At 38.7% G+C, this 23,128-nt stretch overlaps 2 protein-coding genes across 2 annotated transcripts; one reads left to right on the top strand and one right to left on the bottom strand.

Annotated features, from left to right (window-relative positions):
* Nucleotides 1-6,208: 6,208 nt before the first annotated feature.
* Nucleotides 6,209-11,745, bottom strand: LOC133532636 (uncharacterized). The gene is made up of 3 exons (XM_061871391.1): nucleotides 11,167-11,745; nucleotides 8,316-8,510; nucleotides 6,209-8,086 (listed from the first exon to the last, which is right to left on the bottom strand). The coding sequence occupies exons 1-3, from the start codon at nucleotides 11,243-11,245 to the stop codon at nucleotides 7,497-7,499; spliced, it is 864 nt and encodes a 287-aa protein (XP_061727375.1). The 5' UTR covers nucleotides 11,246-11,745; the 3' UTR covers nucleotides 6,209-7,496.
* Nucleotides 11,746-17,031: 5,286 nt separating this feature from the next.
* LOC133532339 (uncharacterized) lies at nucleotides 17,032-21,216 on the top strand. Its single transcript, XM_061870935.1, has one exon. It carries the CDS (start codon nucleotides 17,032-17,034, stop codon nucleotides 21,214-21,216), a length of 4,185 nt encoding a protein of 1,394 aa, XP_061726919.1.
* Nucleotides 21,217-23,128: the final 1,912 nt, after the last annotated feature.

Below are 23,128 nucleotides of genomic sequence, written 5' to 3'. Positions count from 1 at the left end.
AACTACTTTTAGGGGACCTGTAATGACCATATTTTTGTAAATATTACTTACGCGTAAGTTCCACGCAGTGTCGGATAGGAGTCACAAGTGTTCTCAATTACACTAAACACATCACACACACAAAACAACACTAAATAAATATAACTAACAGTGTTCACTTCTACACTTTTGCACACTGACACATTAGACAGTCAACAAACAGAATAGTCTTTAGTTGCTAGGTAACTTGTTCTTTTTTCAATATCTCCTCTCAACAAAGACCTATCTGTTGAGTTATTTTTCTCAACCTGGGTCTTGCAAGTGGCTTTGTGAACATATCAGCCAGTTGCTCTTCACTGGACACTTTAGCTATGGCAAGTTCTCCACTTGTAACCAGTTCTCTCACAAAGAAATGTCGGACTCGGATGTGTTTCGTTCGACGATGAAACTCCGGATTCTCAGCTAGCTTAATAGCTGCTTCATTGTCCACTCTTAGGCAAGGTATGTGCTTGAGGTCGGTTATACCACCGATGAGACGAGAGAGCCAAATCGATTCTCTTGCAGCCTCGCTCGCAGCTACAATTTCAGCTTCCGTAGTTGAAATAGCTACACTCGATTGCCTTTGGCTGAGCCAGGAAATAGCTCCTCCCGCATACATGCAAAGCACACCACTTGTGGATCTTCCAGTGTTAATGTCTCCTGCATGATCAGCATCACTATAGCATTCCAAATAACCCTTTTTGTGATCTTTATGATACAGTACCCCCAAGTCTGGCGTAAATTGTAAGTACCGCAAAATTCGCTTCAGCTTGATGCAATCTTGATCACTGGGATTTTCTAAACTTCGTGATACTACGCTGACAGCATAAGCGATATCAGGCCTGGTGCATACCATTAAGTAGGCCAAAGCTCCAACCATCTGTCTATAGTTGCTCAGCATGTAACTCCGGTCAACTTTGTCACAAAACATGCTGTCCTTTGCTATAGGCGTCGAGACTGGCTTGCATGCATCCATCCCGAATCTGCGCAATATCTTATGAACGTACGAGGGTTGACAGATTTTTATATCATCTCCTCTGGTTTGTATCTCTACTCCTAAGAAGTAGGATGCTTCCTTTGTCGTTATCTTGAAACGACCAGAGAGCTCTTTGACCAGTTCGTCTATTAGCTCCTTATTAGTGCCAGCGACCAAGCCGTCGTCAACGTATAGAGCTATAATAAGCTTTCCAGAACCCTTAGTGCGAGTCAGAAGGCATGGATCGGCGACACTTGTTTCAAAACCAATCTCTTTGAGGAAATCCAAGATACATCGATTCCAACATCGTGGAGCCTGTTTCAAACCATAGAGGCTTTTCCGTAAAAGGCACACTTGACCAGAGCCATCATCATAGCCTTCTGGCTGTCTCATATAGATTTCGTCATCCAGAGAACCATACAAGAAGGCAGTTGCAACATCGAATTGCAGCATTGCCATTCCTTCACTTGCGGCTACGCTAATAACAGAGCGAACCGTCGCCATTCTTGTAACTGGACTGAAAGTTTGCTCGTAATCTATTCCTCTTTTTTGATAAAACCCTTTAATAACAAGTCTGGCCTTGTATTTTTCCACAGAACCGTCAGGGTTTAACTTTATGCGGAACACCCACTTACAAGGTATTGCTTTTCTTCCTTTCGGTAAGTTTTTCAGTTCCCATGTCTGATTTTCATTCAATGATGTCATTTCAGCATCCATAGCTGCTTTCCAAAATTCTTTTTCTGGGCTCAAAATGACGTCCTTTATAGAAGTCGGTTCCTGATAGTCAGAGTAGCCCATCTCTGCGTTCATAACAAAATCTTTGAATCTTTCAGGAGGGCGAAGAGTAGCACGATCTCTTAATATCATTCTTTCCGGTACCTCAAACTCTGTGCTTAAATGTTCTTCATCTTGGTTTTCTCCAAGCAACATTTCTTCCGTAAATCTCGATCCTTGCTCATCGTTTGAAAGTAACATTTCTTCCAGATCTACTCCTTGCTCTTCGTTCCTCTCATCCTCCTCTAATTCAACAGATTCTTGTTGAACTGGCGCTGGTAACTCTGGTAACGCATCTTCGAATTCATCTCCGCTAGCGGTAGGAACTTCAGGATAATCTACACCTTGGTCTCCTCTAAGACCAACCTCGTCACGCTGTATCACAGGAACAACCATGCTGTGATCTTCTTCAACGCCAAGTCTGTTACGTTGTTCTCTATCCTGGTCTAGCTCGTTTTGCGGTTTGTCGACAGATTTACGTACCTCCTTATGAAGAGGAATTTGGAAGTCAGTCGTTTCTTCTCCTCTTTCCGTGTCGTCTGAGTCTATTTTTGTTCGAATAGGTCTTTCGTCAAAAATAACGTCTCTTGACCTTACTAAGGAGTTCGTACCTTTGTTCCAGAGTCGGTAGCCATCATCGTTGTCATAGCCAATTAAGATGCACTTTGTTGCCTTTTTATGCAGTTTCTTCCTTTTCTGCTTAGGAATATGCGCATAACACGTTGAGCCGATAACCCGTAGGTGTTTTATTTGAGGCTTTTTACCAAGCCACAGCTCGTAAGGTGACTTTACTCCATCTTTGGTCGGACCTGTCCTGTTAAGAATATATACGGCAGTACTCACCATTTCAGCCCACAAAATCTGAGGGATTTCGTCGTGCGCGTGCATCATGGCTCGAGCTGACTCGACTATAGTCCTATTTTCTCGCTCGGAGCATCCGTTTTGTTCAGGAGTGTAAGGCATAATTAATCTTTGCTTAATTCCACTTGCCTTCAACAAATCCTTCACTCTCTTGTCATCGTATTCACGACCATTGTCGCTGAGCAGCTCTTTCACCGTATGTCCAGCATTCTTAGCTTCAGACAGCATCTCCTTGAGCTTTTCATATACGTCCGATTTGTTCTTCAAGAAGTATACATACCGGTAACGTGTACATTCATCCTTGAATAAAACAAAATATCGATATCCAGAATTGCTTCTTGCAAATGGACCACAGACATCAGAGTGCACCCGTTCTCCAGGCATAGTGGCTTTATCACGAGTGCCAAACGGTTGTCTATGCGTTTTTCCAAAAATGCAACCTTCGCATAGCTCTCCACTCTTCACAGTCTTGACTCCTAATTCTTTTTCAATCAGTGTCTTAATGTGATTTTTGTCTTGATGTCCCATACGCTCGTGGTACAATTGAAGCACGTCTTTATCCTCAACAAGGTTTAAGTCAGCAACTGGCTGTATGGCTTTACAATCCAATTTGTATAGCCCTCCATATCTTTGCCTTGTTCCTGTCATAACAACCTTCCCGTTGATAGTCATGGAGCACTGTGTAACCTTTGACTCAAACAGGCTATTTGTATTCCTGTCCTGGGTACTGAGCACTGAAAAAAGGTTTTTGCTTATTTTTGGTACATACCACACGTCTCTTAAGTACAGGTCATGCGTCTTTTTATTGACCGTGGCCTTCACATGAATTGTACCTTGTCCCACAGCTCCAATTACATTACCATCAGCTGTTGTGACGGTATGTGGTTCTCCAAAGTGCTCAAAGTCTGTATAAAGGTCACTGCGCATAGTGACATGGTGCGTAGCCCCGTTATCTACATACCAGCCCTCACTATCTGCGATAGAGTCAATCGAGCTCAATGTGAGCAGCATCATATTGGTGCTTGTTGACTTCTTCTGAGTGTCCCTCTTTGCTTGCGTCGGACAATCCTTCTTCAAGTGACCTACCTCTTTGCAGACGAAACACTTAAATTTACTTGCAGGTTTCTTTGCATCTTTCGATGTGTCTCCTCTGGCTACCTTCTTGCCGATTCTCACAGTCAATGCCGTGCCGCTCGACTCTCCGTGAGTATCCTTAGCGAGAAGCGCCTTTTCATGTGCACAAAGCTGGCTCGTAATGTTTTCCACTGTCCGATCTTTTTTCGCCATCAATAGCCAACTCGATCTGAAGGCGAAAAAATTTTCTGGTAGAGTGTCCAGAATCTTGCAGATCAATAATACCTCAGGAAGTTCTGCTTGTTTTTCTTTAAGGAGTTCCTCTTTAAGTCTATGCCATAAATTCTTTAGTTTTGACACATGAGTTGCCATGTCGTCAGAGACTTCCTTCTTTAATTGGAAGAATTCAAGGCACAGATCATATAACCGATCCTCATTAGCACCCTCATATAGCCTGTGGAGTTCTTCCCAAACTTCCTTTGGTGTTGACAGCCTTATTACTTTGCCGAGTGTCTCATCAGTAATGTTAGTTGTTATCAAAAGTAGGGCTGTACTTTCCAACTTTAAAAACTCTTTTATTTCCGTGTTGTATGTTGCCAAAGCAGCAGCATGAGCAGCTGGCACAGCAACATGAGCAGCGGCATTTGCCGCATCACCTTCGCCACTACCGACCAAGGGTCTAATTGGCCTTTGTGTGTTGCCCTCCACAATATCCATGAGTCCATGACCGCGGAGCAGCGCTAGCATGCGGTATTTCCATGAAACCCAATTGTGGTCGTCTAGTTTGGTGATCGAAATTTTTGACAACTCCATTTTATTTTCAAATTTCCGGCAGCTGGGCCCGTAACCACTTACGCGTAAGTTCCACGCAGTGTCGGATAGGAGTCACAAGTGTTCTCAATTACACTAAACACATCACACACACAAAACAACACTAAATAAATATAACTAACAGTGTTCACTTCTACACTTTTGCACACTGACACATTAGACAGTCAACAAACAGAATAGTCTTTAGTTGCTAGGTAACTTGTTCTTTTTTCAATAATATTGAATTTAAAATATCTTTCGGCACACGTCACGTGACTAAACTCGAAACGTCATTGAAGATTCTGATGACGTCACAACTCTCAGATTGACACTGTGGACAGTTAGGCGATAAACAACAAATGACGTCAGTTGACAGTTTGTATCTACATCTACGTATGTATGTAGTTGTGTCAAACCGTAAACTGTGTCGTCACACAATTTTCAAAGAGCGTTTTGGGCGCGAAAGCATCTGTCAAAATATATTTTGTTAATTTAACATATTTAAAGCCGTTATATAAAAGTTGAATTTTAGGGCAACTTTTAGTTAATGTAGAACGTAAAACAAGCGTTTCAAAAAATTGGAAACAACCCTATTAGGGTGACCAAAAGTCATATGTATGTGGGATATTAGGATAACACTGAATATGCATGCCATTATTACTGGAGCATGGTGGCGGAGCCATGGTCAGGTGGAGCTGAGTGGACTGTAGGTATTTAGAGTTAAAAGATGTGCTAGGAAAAATAAAAATTTATTCCAGCAGAAATGGGAGCACGTTAAATTTCGAAGATTTTATGAAGAGTGTTTTTCTATAGTAACAAAAATCAATAATGTCATAGTTTTTAAATAAAGAACTTTTAGTTTATTTTTAATAATCTTAATATAATACTTATTTCAGGCAATGTACCCATATCACAAATTACTAATTTACAATATCACATTAAAATACAATAAGCTAAAATGTAAAAAAGGTATATAAGAATAAAATAGAAACGTTCTTATAATGTATACAACTGTCTGTTACTTATTTCCTATTTCGTTCGCGATGCATTGTCACCCAGTATTTAAAAATCGGCAGTCCAGACGTTCAGACAGAGTGCGGAGAATCTCATTGTCTGATGTGCCCACTACATGCAATCCTTTTGAAGGTGTGACCGAATAGAACTCATTTCGCGTGACGAGTGATGCCCTAATTCAATAACTGCAGTAATATATAAAGAACATTGTAATGTCTTAGCCTGCCTAATCTCTACTACTCAAGCTTTGTAAGCTGAAATACTGCTACTTTCCTCAACCTTCTCAATTGAAACCCTTGGAAAGTAATACTGAAATGTAGTAAATAAGGGTCTAGGATATAGCGGTGAAGTTTAACCTGTACACAAACATAATAAAATATGTCACAAATAAAGACAAATTAAAACCTTATTTAAATATAAGGTATAGCGTGATCATCTAGTGGTAAATATAGACCAACATTATGATAAATAACAACTCAAGCTCTCTGAGGTGTCAGACATGTTACATGATAAAATAAATCTGAAATATGTGCCAACAAGCACAAACAGATCCGTTCCTAAAGAAAGACGAATTTAAGAATTAGGGCATCACTCGGCACGCGAAATGAGTTCTATTCGGTCACACCTTCAAAATAAATAAGTTCCTAGTAGGCGTAGGGTAGGTAGGTAAAAAACACAAAATTGAGTAAAGTACAAATTTTATTAGATATTTCTTGCACCTAAAATATAAATGTTTTCTAATTATATTGTAACGAAATTTATTTTCCTTAGCTTGTTAAGAGCAATTCCTAGCTGAGCAACTTTTCAAATCTCGAATTTTTGAAGCTATGTTTCTGTCGCGCTGCGGTGGGCGGGAGCAGGAGCTATCTAAGTGTGAGTGCGCGCACACAGATGCGAGACGCGAGCGCTCGCTCAGTCCCTGCCTATGAAGCCAATGGTCCCAGGTTCAAATCCTGGAAGCATGAATATTTGTTCCTGAGACATGGGTGTTTTCTATGTATTTATAAATACTTATATATTAGGTACATGTAAATAAGTACCCACAACACATGCCATGCATACTTTAGTACTAAGTCAATTTGTGTACATAATAATGTCCTATAATATTTCTTTATTTATCATAAAAATGTGATTTTTTCCGTAGCTGTACCTTTACAAATACTTGTTGAAAAGAGCTGTCAAAAAATTCTCAGACATTTTAATCATTATTTTTTCATGGAATTAATTATTAAAACAAAACAGAGTTATACTCCTACCCATCCTTTGTAGCTATGATTTGGTTTGATTGCTCTACCTTATATAGTTCAGGAGAAAAACGACATTGAAAAATGTGTCCAAAAAATGACGTTTTTGACAGTATCTCGGTGACGGTTCAAGATAGGGGGCTGAAAGTTAGGGTGTTTCTATATTATGAGATAGCCAACAAATGACATTTTTAAAATCCGATATTTGTCACAGGGGCCACTTCTCCTTCCTTAGCCTGCTAGACCCTTTCTTCACTTTTTTATTGTTGCTTGTTTATTTTAAGTTATTTTAGTTGAAACTATAACTTGATCACTTTGAGGAGTAACACTTTCGGTAGAAATTGTCAATGTTTAGCACTTTATTTCGTTATTTAAAATTCTAAAATTTATTCTGCAAGTAGGCCTCAAGGGCTCTTTTACAAGTCAATACAACATTTATAGTAACATCATATAGTGACATGAAAAATACATAACAACATTTATAAATACAACAGCCAATACCTGGGTAAACATTACATTATAATAATCTTAAAACAAATAATTACTACAATACAATAGAGATGTATAGTCTCTATGGTTAAAAACACATTAAATCTGGAGATGTAAAAGGTCCCCAATGTCAGAGTACTAATACTAATAAGATTTGGAAGTGTAAAGTCTCTCCGAGTGTCAAAATAAAATTTATACTAAATAAATAAACGCAGAGCGATACACACAGCGACTGACTATGCTTGCACCGGAACCGGAAAGGTAAGTAAGTATATACGGTTTATCCTTGCATTTTCGTCACCAATATTGCTGGTATTTTCATCAGCAATCTTCATTGAACCATCGTTGGTTTTCGTAGCCCTGGTAGATTCCCGTTGAGCTTTTTTCCTTGCTCTATATTCTCGCTGATATTCTGCGGGTGTTTTCCTCCTTGTTGGCTTTGCAAAACCAATATCACTACTCGTCGAAGGCCCAGCAGTTGTTAGTTGGTCTACTATAGTTGATTGATGAGTGGTAGTAAATCCCCCTGTGGAAATTGATGGAATTACAGCTAGCGAATCAATGAGTATATTGTCACGTTTGGCTTTTTTACGTGCTCGGTACTCTCTCTGGTATTCCGCGGCTGATTTCCTTTTCTTCAATGTTGCTGATCCTGCGTTAATTGTAGAAGAATCAGCAATCGTAGAAGGATCACTAGTTCTATTCAACAACTCTTTTTCCTGCTCCGCTCGCTTCCGTGCTCTGTAATCACGGTAATATTGCGCATTTTTCCCTCGTGGACCTCTTGAACCAGTGGAAGCGCTTGTGGTTGCCTCATCGTCTCGCTCTGGAAAATGTATTTGTATTAATAATGTATGTGAATGCGTCATAATGTAATTTCAAAAGAGAAAACCTAACAATCAATTGATATTCACAAGAGACATACCTTGACATAACCTTAAATCCGTCGCATTGTCCGTGGGACTGTTTTCTCCCGCACCCCCTGCAGCTAGCCCGCCGTCCGCTTATATTTACAACTAGTGAGTTGTGTACATGTTAAACAAAATAAAACCTACCTCTCACCACCAGGCCGACTGTGGGGCGGTGCGGGCGCTCCGGCCCCAGCACGAGCTCGTCCTTGACCTCGTGCTCGGCGTACAGGCCGGCCAGCATGGCGGCCTCGCTCACGCCACACCCGTCGTCGCTGTCCGAGCACTCCTCCTTCACACGCTCCTCTTCATCCATGAATTCGGCTTCTTCCTTAACACGGGCTGAAACAAAGGGTTGTAATTACCATTCAATCAAGACAAATATATGGATGAATCAACATAGATTGTTTACAATGCTGCCTATATGTGTGTTCAGTCAGACAACCAGGCCAACACTTCAATGTATAAATACATTTTTATAAATTATTTGGATTATGCGATGTTTATGCCATTATTGTTTCTTCCTAGTCGCGCTTTCCGGTGCATGCGACACTAAACTCAAAATACACCAATCCTCAATTACTAGCAATATTATAACAAACTATTCTCATAACGAATGAAACTCAAATGAACTTGTTACCAAAATGAACCGTTCTCGATTTGCACTTTCCTCAATATGGGCCAATTCCAAATGGACTGAAGCTCATAAAAACCGATACACAGAAGGCTCTTTTCCCAAAATACTCTAAATTTCAATCACAGAACACCAGTTTCCCATAATGATTGATTCACAAAACGGCCTTTTCCCAAAATACACTAAATTCTTGATTGTCATATTTTAGGAAAGGAATCGATGTCATCATTTATTGTTTCTTGAGATTCGCCATAGCCAAGAGGAGTTCCAGTACCGAAATTATTTTTATTGAGAATCAAAACGGGCGCCCGCTCTCCTTTATGACGGGCACAGGTATAATTTTAGTCACGAGAACAAAAATTCTAATAATTAATCTTAAGATGTATTGCTTATAAAATAAATAAGATTAAAAAAAAAAAAAAAAAAATATTCTAATAATTGGAAATGTGCGAATCGCACTATAGGTTGCTTCGCATCCGCGACATCATTTGAACCTACACGATTGGATTGAAGCAAAAAAAAATGTAATTCCCTCTAACGTGTATGTGGCCGAAGATATTAATTTGTATATCTATGTCAACTTTAAGCTTAATAGCACTAACCATCACGGAGCAAAGCTGCGGACGGACAGACAGAAAGACAGACAGACGGAAATGGCGAAATTATAAGGGCTCCTAGTTGACTACGGAACCCTAAAAATAGTAAGGAGAGGGAGGTTACAAAGAAAGTTTTTTGATTCAGTGTACATGTTTGGAGGAAATCGCCTTCCTCGAAAAATTTTGAGCAGTAGTAGTCGTCCGCATTGCCCTATATAGTTCCATAAGGCAATACTGACATCTTACAAAAATACTACTATACCGAGCTTACCAAAAATATGAAAAATCAAGGGAATAGTACTTTTAACAAAAATAGTTTTTGCTGAAAATCTCTCTTCCCTAAACATAAGTGGCGTGAATTTGATACGAATTAAAGAGCCCGGAAAGGTTTTTTTTTTTTATTTCACTCAATTTATCGATACTATTTTGCAGCAAATTGTAATAAATATGTTAGTATGTATACATATTTCATATGGAACCCTAAAAAGCAACGTACCCATATAAAGTATGACAATCGTGAATTTGGTGTATTTTGGGAACATGACGTTTTGTGAATCAATCATTATGAAAATCGGGTGTTCTGATACTTTCCCGTATTTCAAATTTAGGGTATTTTGGGAAAAGAGCCTTTTGTGTACCGGTTTTTATGAGCTTCAGTTAATTTGGAATTGGCCCATATTGAGGAAAGTGCAAATCGAGAACGGTTCATTTTGGTAACAAGTTTATTTGAGTTTCATTCGTTATGAGAATAGTTTTTTTATAATATTGGTAGTAATTGAGTAGTGGTGTATTTTGAGTTTAGTGTCGCATGCACCGGAAAGATTCTACACAATATTCATTCCACACAGCTGAAGTTTATCACATGCGATATTCTTCACAGTTATTATTTCTACACAGCTGAAGTTTAACACATGCGTTATTCTTCACACAATTATATTTCTATTTCGACGACCAGTTTGGCTTAGTTGGTAGTGACCCTGCCTGCTAAGCCGATGGTCCTGGGTAAAATCTCGGTATGGGCATTTATTTGTGTGATGAACACAGATATTTTTTCCTCAGTCATGGGTGTTTTTCAATTTATTTACGTATTTGTATATTATATATTCCATAAAAACCTGTCAACGAAGCATGTTCAATATTTAAAAAAAAAAAATATTGTCACATAAATTAGAAATATCACCAAAGCCAAGGATGCCTTAAGTAAAGAAAACGTTCAACTTAGTAGAGCTGCTTTTGTATGATATCTGTGGATAGATTATATTGCCCGTATTGCCCCTAAATAATACTTCTCATCCGGTGAATTAAAAATAATGGTTAAATACAGTTGTGTAGAATCACATTAATAAGAGTTGCAAAGATTGTACGGTCGAGGAAATTGATTCTTTAGCAATTTGCGGTTCAAGATATTTTTGTTGTAAATACTTATGCTAAGAGCTGTCCAATGTAAATTGAACCGTAAACTGCTAAAGAATCAATTTCGACTCGACATTGTACTCGACTCGACTGTACAAAAACATAATTGTGTGAAAAATAACGCATGTGGTAAACTTCAGCTGTGTGGAAATAATATTGTGAAGAATCGCGACTAGGTAGAGTCAAGATTATGTAGAAATAATGCATGTGAAGAATAACGCATCTGATCAACTTCAGCTGTGTGGAAATAATATTGTGTAGAATCGCGACTAGGAAGAAACAATAATGGCATAAACATCGCATAATCCGCTTAGAAATATCGGACTAGTTCTCGGTTTATATTGTATGAACTTACGCATTTCCGCCAGGTCCGTCTCGGCCTCCTCCTTCACGCGCGCCGGCGACATTCGGCCAGAGTCAGCACTTGCTTCCATCTCTCACAGATCGCGTCACAAATGTTATACTATTGTACAAAAGTCTCTAACTCAACAGTAATTATAGGCATGATACTTATGATATTATTGAAATAAAAAAAATGTAAAATAAATGCCCACGCTTAGCATTATTATAGAATAGCATGACAGTGACACTTACCTTGCGAGTATTGTCAATTGTGACAGTTGAGTTGACATTGACAGACTATTAAGCCACAACAGACTACCGCACCGCACCGCCACCTTGGTGCTGTCAAAATAATCGTTTCTCGCTCTAACTTATGTACTGTCTGCTTCATGCATGGAGATATAAAGTCGCGCTGCGATTCACGTGCATAGTCTGGAGGGGAAGTTAATTTTTTTTTTATAAAGGCCACTCCAGACTGAAAAATATTTTCGCCAATCTGATTAAATTGTATAGCCCCCTCCAGACAATGCGCGTGAATCGCGGCGCGACTTCGCGGAGCGAACATACCGCGACGTTGACATAGACTCCACACTCGCACAACTTCACGGCGATTTCGCAGTTTGGTTCGCGGCAAGATGGCGCCGGAGCGTCAGCTGATCGGATTTAGTTTGCGGCAAGGCACTGATTCAAACTGGGAACTGTCAAATTAATTTTTGAGATCAAGTTCGCACCCAATATAACCAAGTAGCCGCCATAGAAAGTTATGACAGATTAACCGACTCGTGAGCGAATCGCGGCGCGAAGCGATTGCGAGTGTGGAGACTTGCAATTTCGCGCTTCGTGTCTCCTTTGACGCGGGCCAAATACCGACAAAAAACGGGGAATAAGGCGCGAAGGCGTGAACAATCTGCGAAATCGACGCGAGGGCCATCCATACTCGCGTTCGCGGCTTCGCGCCTCGATTCGCGCACGAGTGTGGAGGGCCCTTATGATCAAATCAGGTGTTGTGGACGCTAACATGGCTCGCCGATTATTGGGCCAATTACAGTTTTATCAAGCCTACCGCGAAAACCGAAATTCGCAAATTGCGGGGATCTTTCTCTTTTACTCTCACTAAAACGTAATTAGAGTGACAGAGAAAAATGCCCGGTAGCCGCCCTGGGCTATCAAGTAATATAACCGCGAAAATCGAAGTTCGTCAATTGCGAGCATTTTTCTCTGTCACTCTGATTACGTGTTTCTGAGAGTAAAAGATTTGATTTTTATAATTATAGACAATGTAGTTTTTACACTTCAAATATTGTTAACGATGTGCTGATATTCCGTGAAACGAAAACGATTATCAGGCCCGAAATCGGGAAGTGTGGATGTAATTGGTGCTTCAACCACTAACTAGTAATACATATTACGCAAATAATCAATAGTTTTCTTATTATTGCGTATTAAGGCCCAGTTACAGTGACATTTCTTTTACTCCGATATAAATTGACAGTGTGCGCAGACGCGCCATGCTTTCGGTATTGACAGCCTTTAAACACCACGCTGACCGCCGTTAGTGTCGCCAGCTATTGGCAAGGTGCGAAGTTGGTGGAGGGAGAAGTGGCGCTGATAGTCACAGACACACGGAATCTTATGGAAAGTCGCACATTAATGTTCAGCGGTGTCCATAAGATTTAGCGTAGAAAAAACCCAAAAAATGAGGATAGCATCCGTCGTGGTGACCCTAGTGAATAAGTACACTGACAGACAGACAAGTGGCTAAACCAAAGAGCATATAATCACTACGTTTTAGTACTATCACCAAACTCCACGCAGATTACAATTGTGCAGAATTTACTGCGAGCCTACCCACGATGACAATCGCTATCTGTCTCTCTATCGCACTAATGGGAAGAGTGATAGAGACAGATAGCATTTCGTTGCCGTAGGGCAAACGATAGCCATCTATAGTCAAAGAAAACCCTTTAGAAAGCAAATCTATTCTGACCTTCGATTAGGTAGTTACATGTACGAATCTAGGGATCATATTTTACCGGAAATGGTTTGTAAGCTCAAGTAATACAATATATTTTGTAAATTAGATAAACTTATTTTATTACCACCTATCGAGCAAATTTGGTACTACTTTGTTAGGTTAAGTGACATCTTTGTTGGCTCCTATACTATGATTAAACTTAAAATCGCCATCTTGTTTTACATTATGGATAGTGTAAACATCACTCACACAAGCAAACTTGAACCAAAATCTTCTCAATTTTCAAATGGATTTTTCAATAATATTATGTTATAACTGGACATTATTTTTAATTTCGCGCGGACAAACGAATATGTTCTACTTAAATATCAAGGATTAAAGTGCAGAAACTCAATCAAAATGCAACTTTTATATCAAAACTACAATCATTTTTAATAGAGAAAGCATAATTTAACATAATAAGGAATACTAATTATAAGTAGTAGTAACAGTGCGGGTGCCGCGGCTAAAGGGGCCGAAAAGCTTAAAATACAAAAGTACAGGGGTCTCGGCCCCGAATACATTTTTATGCCATTTGGGGTCGAGACGCTTGGCCCGTGGGGTCCTAATGCTCTACAACTTTTTAAAGAACTATCTAAAAGGCTGGTCGACTTCACAGGTGACCGAAGAGCTGGCAGCTTTCTCGCACAACGTATTAGCATCGCTATAAAGCGGGGAAATGCTGCCAGCATCCTCGGCACCATGCCAAAGGGGCCAAATTTTTTAGACATATTTTAATTTTATTTAGTATTAGTTTTAATTTAGTTTTATTTAATAGATAAGTTAGTTTATTTTTATTGTGCCCGACATTTAATTACTTTTTAATAAATCTAATTGACCCTATTAAGAAACTGAAAAAAAAAGTAGTAGTAGTAACATATAACATAAATATAAAAACAAACTAACTTTCATCGGTTACGGTCGGTTACGTAAGTTATAATATATTATATTTACTTATAATATATTATACTTATAAATGTAGTTAAAAATAATGCTCATAAATGCGTACTACTAAATTAAATCACTTTAGTCCTAGCCTATAGTCCTATAAGAATATTTGCAATACCCGTTTCAGGGTGCCATGTGTTTTTATAATTTAAATGTAATAACTATGTACCATGGTTCGCAATAAATGATTTCTGATTTCAGTTTTATTTGTTTATTGCATTCATGTACAATGCATTATGTCTAGGACTTATTACTATGGTACATGAACCCGGATAGGGCAAAGCAATTTGCTACTTATATCTAACACGTAATTAACAATAAAAATAATCAAATCATAATACATTAAGTTCTTGCATGCAAGTAACATAAACAGTCAAAAGAGCCTTTACCAGCTGGTGTCATCATACAGATGCAATCTTAATATTATATTTTCTTATCTTCATAACGAACATTAATATAAAACCGCACGTCGCCGCCGGCATGTAAGCCTATCCTACCATTCAGGTGCAAATGTATACACCCACCTTCTTGTCCCTTTCATTTGGATACAAAAGTGAGGGCGCATTGCTAGCTCGTCTCGATAAATGAGGTATAAATTACAGTCGAGCTCATAAATATGTAAACATTTCTTCACCTTAATCTATTGCAATCTTCTTCCTAGCGTTGTCCCGGCATTTTGCCACGGCTCATGGGAGCCTGGGGTCCGCTTGACAACTAATCCCAAGATTTGGCGTAGGCACTAGTTTTTACGAAAGTGACTGCTATCTCACCTTCCGAAAGTGACTGCTATTCTCAATCTATTGCAATAAGGTGAAAAATTTTATACATATTTATAATATAATAAAGTCATTTATTTGGGATAACAAGACCCATACATACAGTGCAATACATTGCTAATTACATAATATAATTAAAAAATAATGATTAACTTACTCTATTAAAAATAATTAAGTAATTAATTTAAAGTATTGTCAAATCATTACATCATTAAATGTCGGCCCTCAATTTGGAATGTCATTATTTGTGGTTAAAGAATTTTTTATTGATCTCAAAAGAAATATACATTTCACTTAATGAGATACATACATGCACTAATGAATTCTATGCTAATTTGTTAGTTTGCGCCCGTGAGCGACAATTTGGTTGTATTTACAAATTTACAAAATTAATTTTATTACTCTAAGTATATTTAAGTCTTAAGTTAGGTAACAATAACATAATAATAACAATTGTGTTAAGTGGCAGTATAGTGGGTAGAAGTAAGTTTAAATACGCACCGCCGCACAACTGCACTAAGTAGTGGTCAGCGGTAACTGGCCAGGGCCGCATTTAGGTTTGGATTATAGGGATGTTATTTACAATATAAGTTTTTAGATTCGTTTTAAAAATGCTCATTGTGTTAGATTCTTTTACATGTTTTGGTATCTTATTATATATCCGTGCCCCTTCAAATTTTATATTTATGGTGCTGTTGTGTTAAATTTGAACCTTATGCATGCCTGTTTAAGTATATTCCCGCCTTCTCTTTCTATTTTATATGTCCTATCAGTCGCTTAATAAACTCGTACAAGATCACACGTCTTTCTCATTTAGTTAAATGCAAAAACCACAACTTACCAAAGTGAACCTTATTACAACCATCATATGGTCGCAATCGAACCGGATAAATTAGTGCATCGGACACCGGCCGCCCGGCGGCGAGAACAATAGCGAGGCGCATTCCAGAGATAAGGAGCCGGCAAATGCTAACGAATTGCACCTCAAACTAATGAGTTATTTTGAATATAAACAAGTTTTATTGCTTAAAGTTATAACAACGTTTTATAGACTTGTACGTGAAATTGCAGTGTTTTATCGTTAACAATGACTGATAAACAAAAACAATTACTTGCTGTGCTTGAAGATAGTGCTATAGTGCTTCGGAAAACACAAACTAACTTAAAGAAATGCCCTAAAGAAAGATTAACCAAGGGTTACATCGAGTCTCGCATTAAAATGATTGATGAGTACTGGACTACGTTCAATAATGGACATCAAGAGTTGGTTAAGGCTACACCTTCGGACCAAAGGGGTGTTTTACCATACTTTTTGAATGAAGAGTTTTTTATTTACGAAGATTTATACAACGTACTCCGGGGAGATTTAATGGACAGACTTTCAAGTTTAGTGCAAGATACTTTAATGGAAACTTCTATTACGAATGCAAGCTATGCTATAGCAGGAACACAAAACAACTTTGTACGTTTGCCGCGGATCGAGTTACCTACCTTTAGTGGAAGTTATGAAGAGTGGCCCGCGTTCAAGGATTTATTTATGTCACTCGTGCATAATAACAAGATGTTAAGTGACGTACAAAGGCTACATTATTTGAAGACAAGTGTTACTGCCGAAGCATCGTCGTTACTGAGGCACATTCAAATTACGTCTGATAATTATTCACAAGCATGGCTGATTCTGAAAACAAGGTATGGCAACAAACGCTTAATTTTGAACAATAATTTAAAGAAATTGGTTAATCAGCGTAAAATGACCACACAATCAGCTGTTCAATTGAAAGTACTCTTAGATACAACGTCAGAGTGTTTACACAATATTCAGAACCTGAATGTTTCTGTTGACTCTTGGGATCCACTAGTGTTATTTTTGCTTGTTCAGAAATTGGACCCAGAGACGCATAAAGACTGGGAAGAACATGCTTATAAGAGTGACTCTGAACCCTTACCGAAGTGGAGCGATTTTAAGGAGTTTCTAGAGGCCAAGTTTCGTACGCTGGAACTTCTTTCTAATAATACAAGGGAAGTGAAGTCAAACAAGGAGCGAAGTACATGCCATGTTGCCACACCTACCTTCGAGAACAGGAGTTGTGTAATGTGTAAAGAAAGTCATACATTATGTCACTGCAAGGAGTTTACCAAGATGGAACCAACGGAGAGAAGCGAATATGTCAAGAATAACAACTTATGTTACAACTGTCTAGTACCAGGGCATTCAGCATCAAAATGTCGAGTACCTGTGTCCTGTAGAATATGTCACCGACGTCATCACTCCCTTCTACATCAACTAAAGCAGACTGAGCCTGTGGCCCCTACGAGTCCCTCACAACCACTGGCTTCATCATTACATGTTGTAGAAGACATAGAAGAAGTACAAGCAAACACAGTGATCGCGTTACATCTCACTACTAGACAGAAATCAGCACTACTAGCGACTGCTGTGGTGGAAGCAAGAAGCAACCAAGGTCACATCATTCCACTGCGCGCGCTAATAGACCAAGGTTCCGAAGAATCATTTATAAGCGAGAAAGCGGCTCAACTGCTCAAGCTTGACCGACAACATGTAAGGGGTAGCATCACGGGCTTGGGTCCTATGAGAACAGAAATCAACCACGTCTGTGAGCTACAAATAAAATCACAGTGGGATAAAACATTTGTCCTACCGGTCAAAGCTTATGTAATGTCGAAACAGCTGACCAAGAAGTTACCCAAGAAGCATATTGTTCAACAACCATGGCCTCATTTACAAGGATTACAGCTAGCAGATCCTAATTACAACAACTCGGGACCCATAGATCTCTTGCTAGGGGTCCGAGTATACGCTAGAATACTGCAAGCAGAACTAGTCAAAGGTCCACCAGGTACACCATGCGCACAAAGAACTAACCTGGGCTGGATTCTTTTTGGAGAGAGTGATAGCACATCAGAAGAAGATTCTTACCTCGTCATGCACCATCAGGTCGATATAGAAGACACACTGAAATCTCTATGGGAAATAGAAACGGACACTAATAGAAAATACACCAAGGAAGAACAACTATGTGAAGAAATCTATGAAAAAACAGTCACTCGAAACCAAGAAGGAAGATACATTGTTAAGCTGCCATTTAAGACTGAGAATCCAAGAGTACTTAATGGAAATACAAAAGAGATAGCTACAAAGAGATTCATGCAATTGGAAAGAAAGTTTAAGCGTTCGCCGAACCTCAAAACAGAATTCATAAAGGGTATTAATGATTACCTGAAAGAAGGACATCTAGAAGAAGTACCTGAAAAGGAAAAGGATGATAAATCGGTGTACTTGCCATATCACGCTGTAATTCGCGACGATAAAGAAACTACGCGCACGCGTCTTGTTTTTGACGCTTCATGCAAAGGATCCAACAACGTCTCACTAAATGATGAACTCATGATAGGCCCACAACTACAAGATGACTTGAGAAATCTTTTAATGAGATGGAGACTGAAACGAGTTGGCTTCGTGGCAGACGTTCAGAAGATGTACCGCCAAATATTGGTAACAAAAGAGGACGCAAATTACCAACGGATTCTTTGGCGACAAGACGAGTCTGAAGAGTTGAAGGAATATCGTATGCTCCGAGTCACTTTCGGTACCGCTCCAGCTCCATACTTAGCGGTCAAGACACTTCAAAAGATTGCTATCGATGAAGAAGAAAAACAACTCGGTAAACGTGTAACCAACAACCACAGCAAAGTGGCAATTAAAACAATAAAAGAAGACTTTTATATGGACGACTTGCTGTCAGGGGCAGCAACCGCTGATGAAGCTATTGCAATAGCTAATGAAGTAACGCGCATCCTAAAACAAGGCGGATTCCAACTCATGAAATGGTGTTCTAATAACATTGAATTTATGAAATCTATTGATGAAGATAAGAGATCAGCTAATGCACAGGTAGAACTGAACCTTGATGGAACTATAAAAGCACTTGGAATTGCATGGAACCTTGGTGCAGATAAATTTCAATATAACTTATCACTGCCGCCAATGTCAAAGACTATAACTAAACGTGGGATATTATCAGATGTACAAAGGCTATTTGATCCACTAGGCTGGATCGCACCAAGCACTGTTATGGCGAAGATGCTGATGCAAAGGTTATGGCTTGAAAAGGTGTCGTGGGATGAATCTGTCAGCCCTGAGCTCGAAGAAGAATGGAAACAGATAAGAGATGATTTTGAAAATGTCAAAGATATAAAAATGGATAGATGGCTTGGCACAACAGAAACGGAAGAAGAAAAGATACAGATACACGGATTTAGCGACGCATCTATGCGTGCTTACGCAGCTGTCGTATACATAAGAGTTGAGAGTGAAAACAAAATAACAACAAAAATCATCGCTACACGAACGAGAATATCTCCTTTGAAAACGATCTCTCTCCCGAGATTAGAATTATGTGGCGCCTTACTCCTGTCTAAACTAATGAAACAGATTGGATCGGCGATGAGAATACCAACTACAAGCATGTTCGCATGGACCGACTCTTCGATAGTGATCGCTTGGCTTTGTGGAGAACCCAATAGATGGAAACCGTTTGTAGCCAACCGCGTCGTAGAAATTGTTGAGAACTTAAACAACAAACACTGGTACCATGTGCAATCTAAAGATAACCCTGCAGATATCGCTTCAAGAGGAATGAAACTGTCCACACTTAAGAACTATGATCTGTGGTGGCACGGCCCGAGCTGGTTATCTGAAAAAGAAATAAATATTAGTAAACAAGAGGATTTTACAACTGATGAAGAAATAAAAGTACAAAAAATTCAAACTTACCTGAATATTGAGGACCTGGAAAAACAAGAAAAGACATTGACTACACAATTTGGAGATTTTGATAAATTAACTGAACTACTTAAAAGTATTGTCTATTGCCGAAGATTCCTAAACTACAAGAAAAATCCAGATGGCATTGACAAAGATATAACTACAATGGAATTACAAAACGCCATGAATATTTGCATAAAAATGGCACAGCAAGAAGAATATCAAGAAGAAATAGAACGGTTGATATCAAATAAACAAGTCAAAAGAAAGAGCTGCTTACGATCCCTCGCCCCATACGTAGATGAAAACAAATTCCTCAGGGTGGGCGGTCGCCTCAGATATGCAAATATAGATGAGAACAGAAAGCATCCAATCATTCTGGGAAACAAGAACTCGTTAGTACCACTAATAATTGCTGACGCACATACGAGAACGCTTCATGGCACTATGGCTGAAATGCTATGCTACTTACGTTCTAAATACTGGATATTACGAGCAAAGTCCTTAGTCAAGAGACACATACAGAAATGCCTTACTTGTGCAAAACAAAATGCTACGTCGAAACCTCAAATCATGGGAGATTTACCGGAGACGAGAGTCACTCCTTCGAGACCATTTCTACACAGTGGAGTAGACTTTGCAGGGCCATACCAGATATTGACGTCTAAAGGCAGAGGAGGAAAAACTGTGAAGGCATACATTGCTATTTTTATTTGTATGGCCGTCAAAGCAATTCACATTGAACTAGTTGGAGACCTTACTTCAGAAGCGTTCATAGCAGCATTCAAACGCTTCGTCGCTAGAAGAGGAAAATGTACTCACCTGTGGAGCGACCAGGGTAGAAACTTTGTAGGTGCTAACAAAGAACTTGTAGAAGCCTGGAATGAAGCTAAATTGAAATTTACTGGACCAATAGCAGAGACACTTGCAATCGAAGGCACACAATGGCACTTCATTCCAGCTTATAGCCCTAACTTCGGTGGTCTTTGGGAAGCTGGCGTCAAGTCCATAAAACACCATCTAAAGAGAGTTCTGACAACAAACCTGACGTTCGAAGAGATGACGACCGTACTTTACGAGACCGAGGCATGTTTGAATTCTCGGCCCCTGTGTCCTCTCGATAACTCAGACCCTGAAAACGCTGAAATACTTACCCCAGGACATTTCTTAATAGGTGAAGCCCCTATAGTTGTTCCAGCAGCAGATTATAAAGAATGCAAAATACATACCTTGTCACGCTGGCAACTTACTCAGAAACTGCTGGCAGATTTTTGGCGTCGATGGCAAGATGAGTACCTATCCAGACTGCAACAAAGACCTAAATGGCTGAAAAAAGAGAAGGAGTTTAAAATAGGAGATATAGTGCTTATTAAAACTGATAACTTACCTCCAGGCAAATGGTCACTGGGCCGCATTATGGACAAACACCCTGCTGAAGACGGTTTTACTAGAGTGTATAGTGTGAAATCTGGTAGTGCTATAGTGAAACGGTCTGTAACTAAACTATGTGCGTTGCCCGTTGATACTGAAACTTTGTAATGTCAATTTGATTCAATTTAAATTGTACTATTGTAAGGTTATGAAAAGGACGTAAGTGTCCTTTTGGTGGGCGGTATGTTGTGTTAAATTTGAACCTTATGCATGCCTGTTTAAGTATATTCCCGCCTTCTCTTTCTATTTTATATGTCCTATCAGTCGCTTAATAAACTCGTACAAGATCACACGTCTTTCTCATTTAGTTAAATGCAAAAACCACAACTTACCAAAGTGAACCTTATTACAACCATCAGGTGCCAAATTTTTTTGTGCGGGGAAACTGTACCACTAGATGGTCCGCGTTGCGCAGTCTACACCGTCCTTTTTCTCTGTTAGTGAAAAAAACTGTTTCACAGTGTATCTGTTTTTTAATTATCTTTCTTATTAACATACATGTATTAAAGTTATATATTTGGTTAAGAGATAGGATCTTAGTTTCTGTATATACTTTTTAGTAGGTGTAAGGAAATCGTAGTGGAAAAGTACCTTGATAATCTTATTTTGTATCACTTGAAGATCTTTTAGAGTAGTTTTCGCAGCGTGTCCCCATATTTCGATTAAATGATCTAGATGAGATTTGACAAGTGAATTATAAATATTATACCTAATTTGGCGCGGAAGGCATTTCACAATACCACGAAGTGTTCCTAGGAGAGATGACAGTTTAGATCGAATTTTGGTAATGTGAGGTTTCCATGTGAGATTACTATCCAAAATCAATCCCAGATATTTTTCTTCAGAAGAATGTTTTAATTTTGTATTATTTATGCTTAAGCCTACATGGTTATTAATTTTCTTATTTTTGGATTTAAAGATTATATAAGAAGTTTTAGATATATTAACTGTAAGTAAATTGCACTGAAACCATCTGTGTATATTATCAAGGTCTTCTTGACCGAGTGCTAAATTTTTTTTCCAGCGAATGACCGAAGTAGAAAATGCATGTGTCGTCAGCGTACAACGAAATGTCACCGTGTAGTTTAAGTTCACTGATATTGTTAACGTAAATCAGATACAATAATGGTCCCAGTATAGATCCCTGTGGAACACCGTAATTTAAGAGTTGTGATGTGCTTTGGTAGCTTCCTATCTTGACTATTTGATGCCGATTTGTAAGATACGATTTAATCAATTCATGAGCCTTGCCAGTAATTCCAATATCCTCTAGTTTGCTTAGTAGTATAGAGTGGCTGACGGTGTCGAATGCCTTTTTTAGATCTATAAATATTCCAAGGCCAATGTTCCTGGCGTCAATATTGGATTTAATTTTAGTTACTAAATCAATTGTCGCCGAAAGAGTACTAGATTGTTTACGAAAGCCATATTGTCGCACGAACAAGAAATTCATTTCAGTCAAATAGTTATTAAGTCTAGTATATATGACTTTCTCGAATACCTTCGAAATTACTGGCAAAACTGAAATGGGCCGATAATTACTAGGATCAGTTTTGACGCCAGATTTATAAATTGGACTAACTTTTGCAACCTTAAGATCGTCTGGAAAGGTGCCATTTGATAGATGATTATTAATACAGATGGTAAGACTTTTGAGAATATGGTATTTCAAACATTTTAATGCTTTTGTACTGACAGAATCAATACCAACACTAGTGTTAGGATCCAAATTATCTATTATTGTAGAAATTTCGCTTTCAGAACATGGGGGAAAGCTCTGTAGTTTATTAGTGAATTTAGGAGTGTGGGTAAGTGTATAAGTTTTGTTGTTATGATATTGAGCTGGTATTTGATTTGCTAATAGTGACCCTATATTTGCAAAGAAATTATTAAAATATTCGCATACCTCATGGCCATCAGTAATTAGCCCAGACTGTGTCATGATGTTTGGAGGAGCACGGTTACATTTTATTTTATTTTGGGACAACTCGTTTATCAAGTTCCAGGTTTTCTTAGGGTT

Source organism: Cydia pomonella, chromosome 27 (genome assembly GCF_033807575.1).
Source record: "Cydia pomonella isolate Wapato2018A chromosome 27, ilCydPomo1, whole genome shotgun sequence".
Lineage (NCBI taxonomy): Eukaryota > Metazoa > Arthropoda > Insecta > Lepidoptera > Tortricidae > Cydia > Cydia pomonella.
Note: the sequence above shows the minus strand (reverse complement) of the source record. Positions and strands in the feature narration are given on the sequence as shown.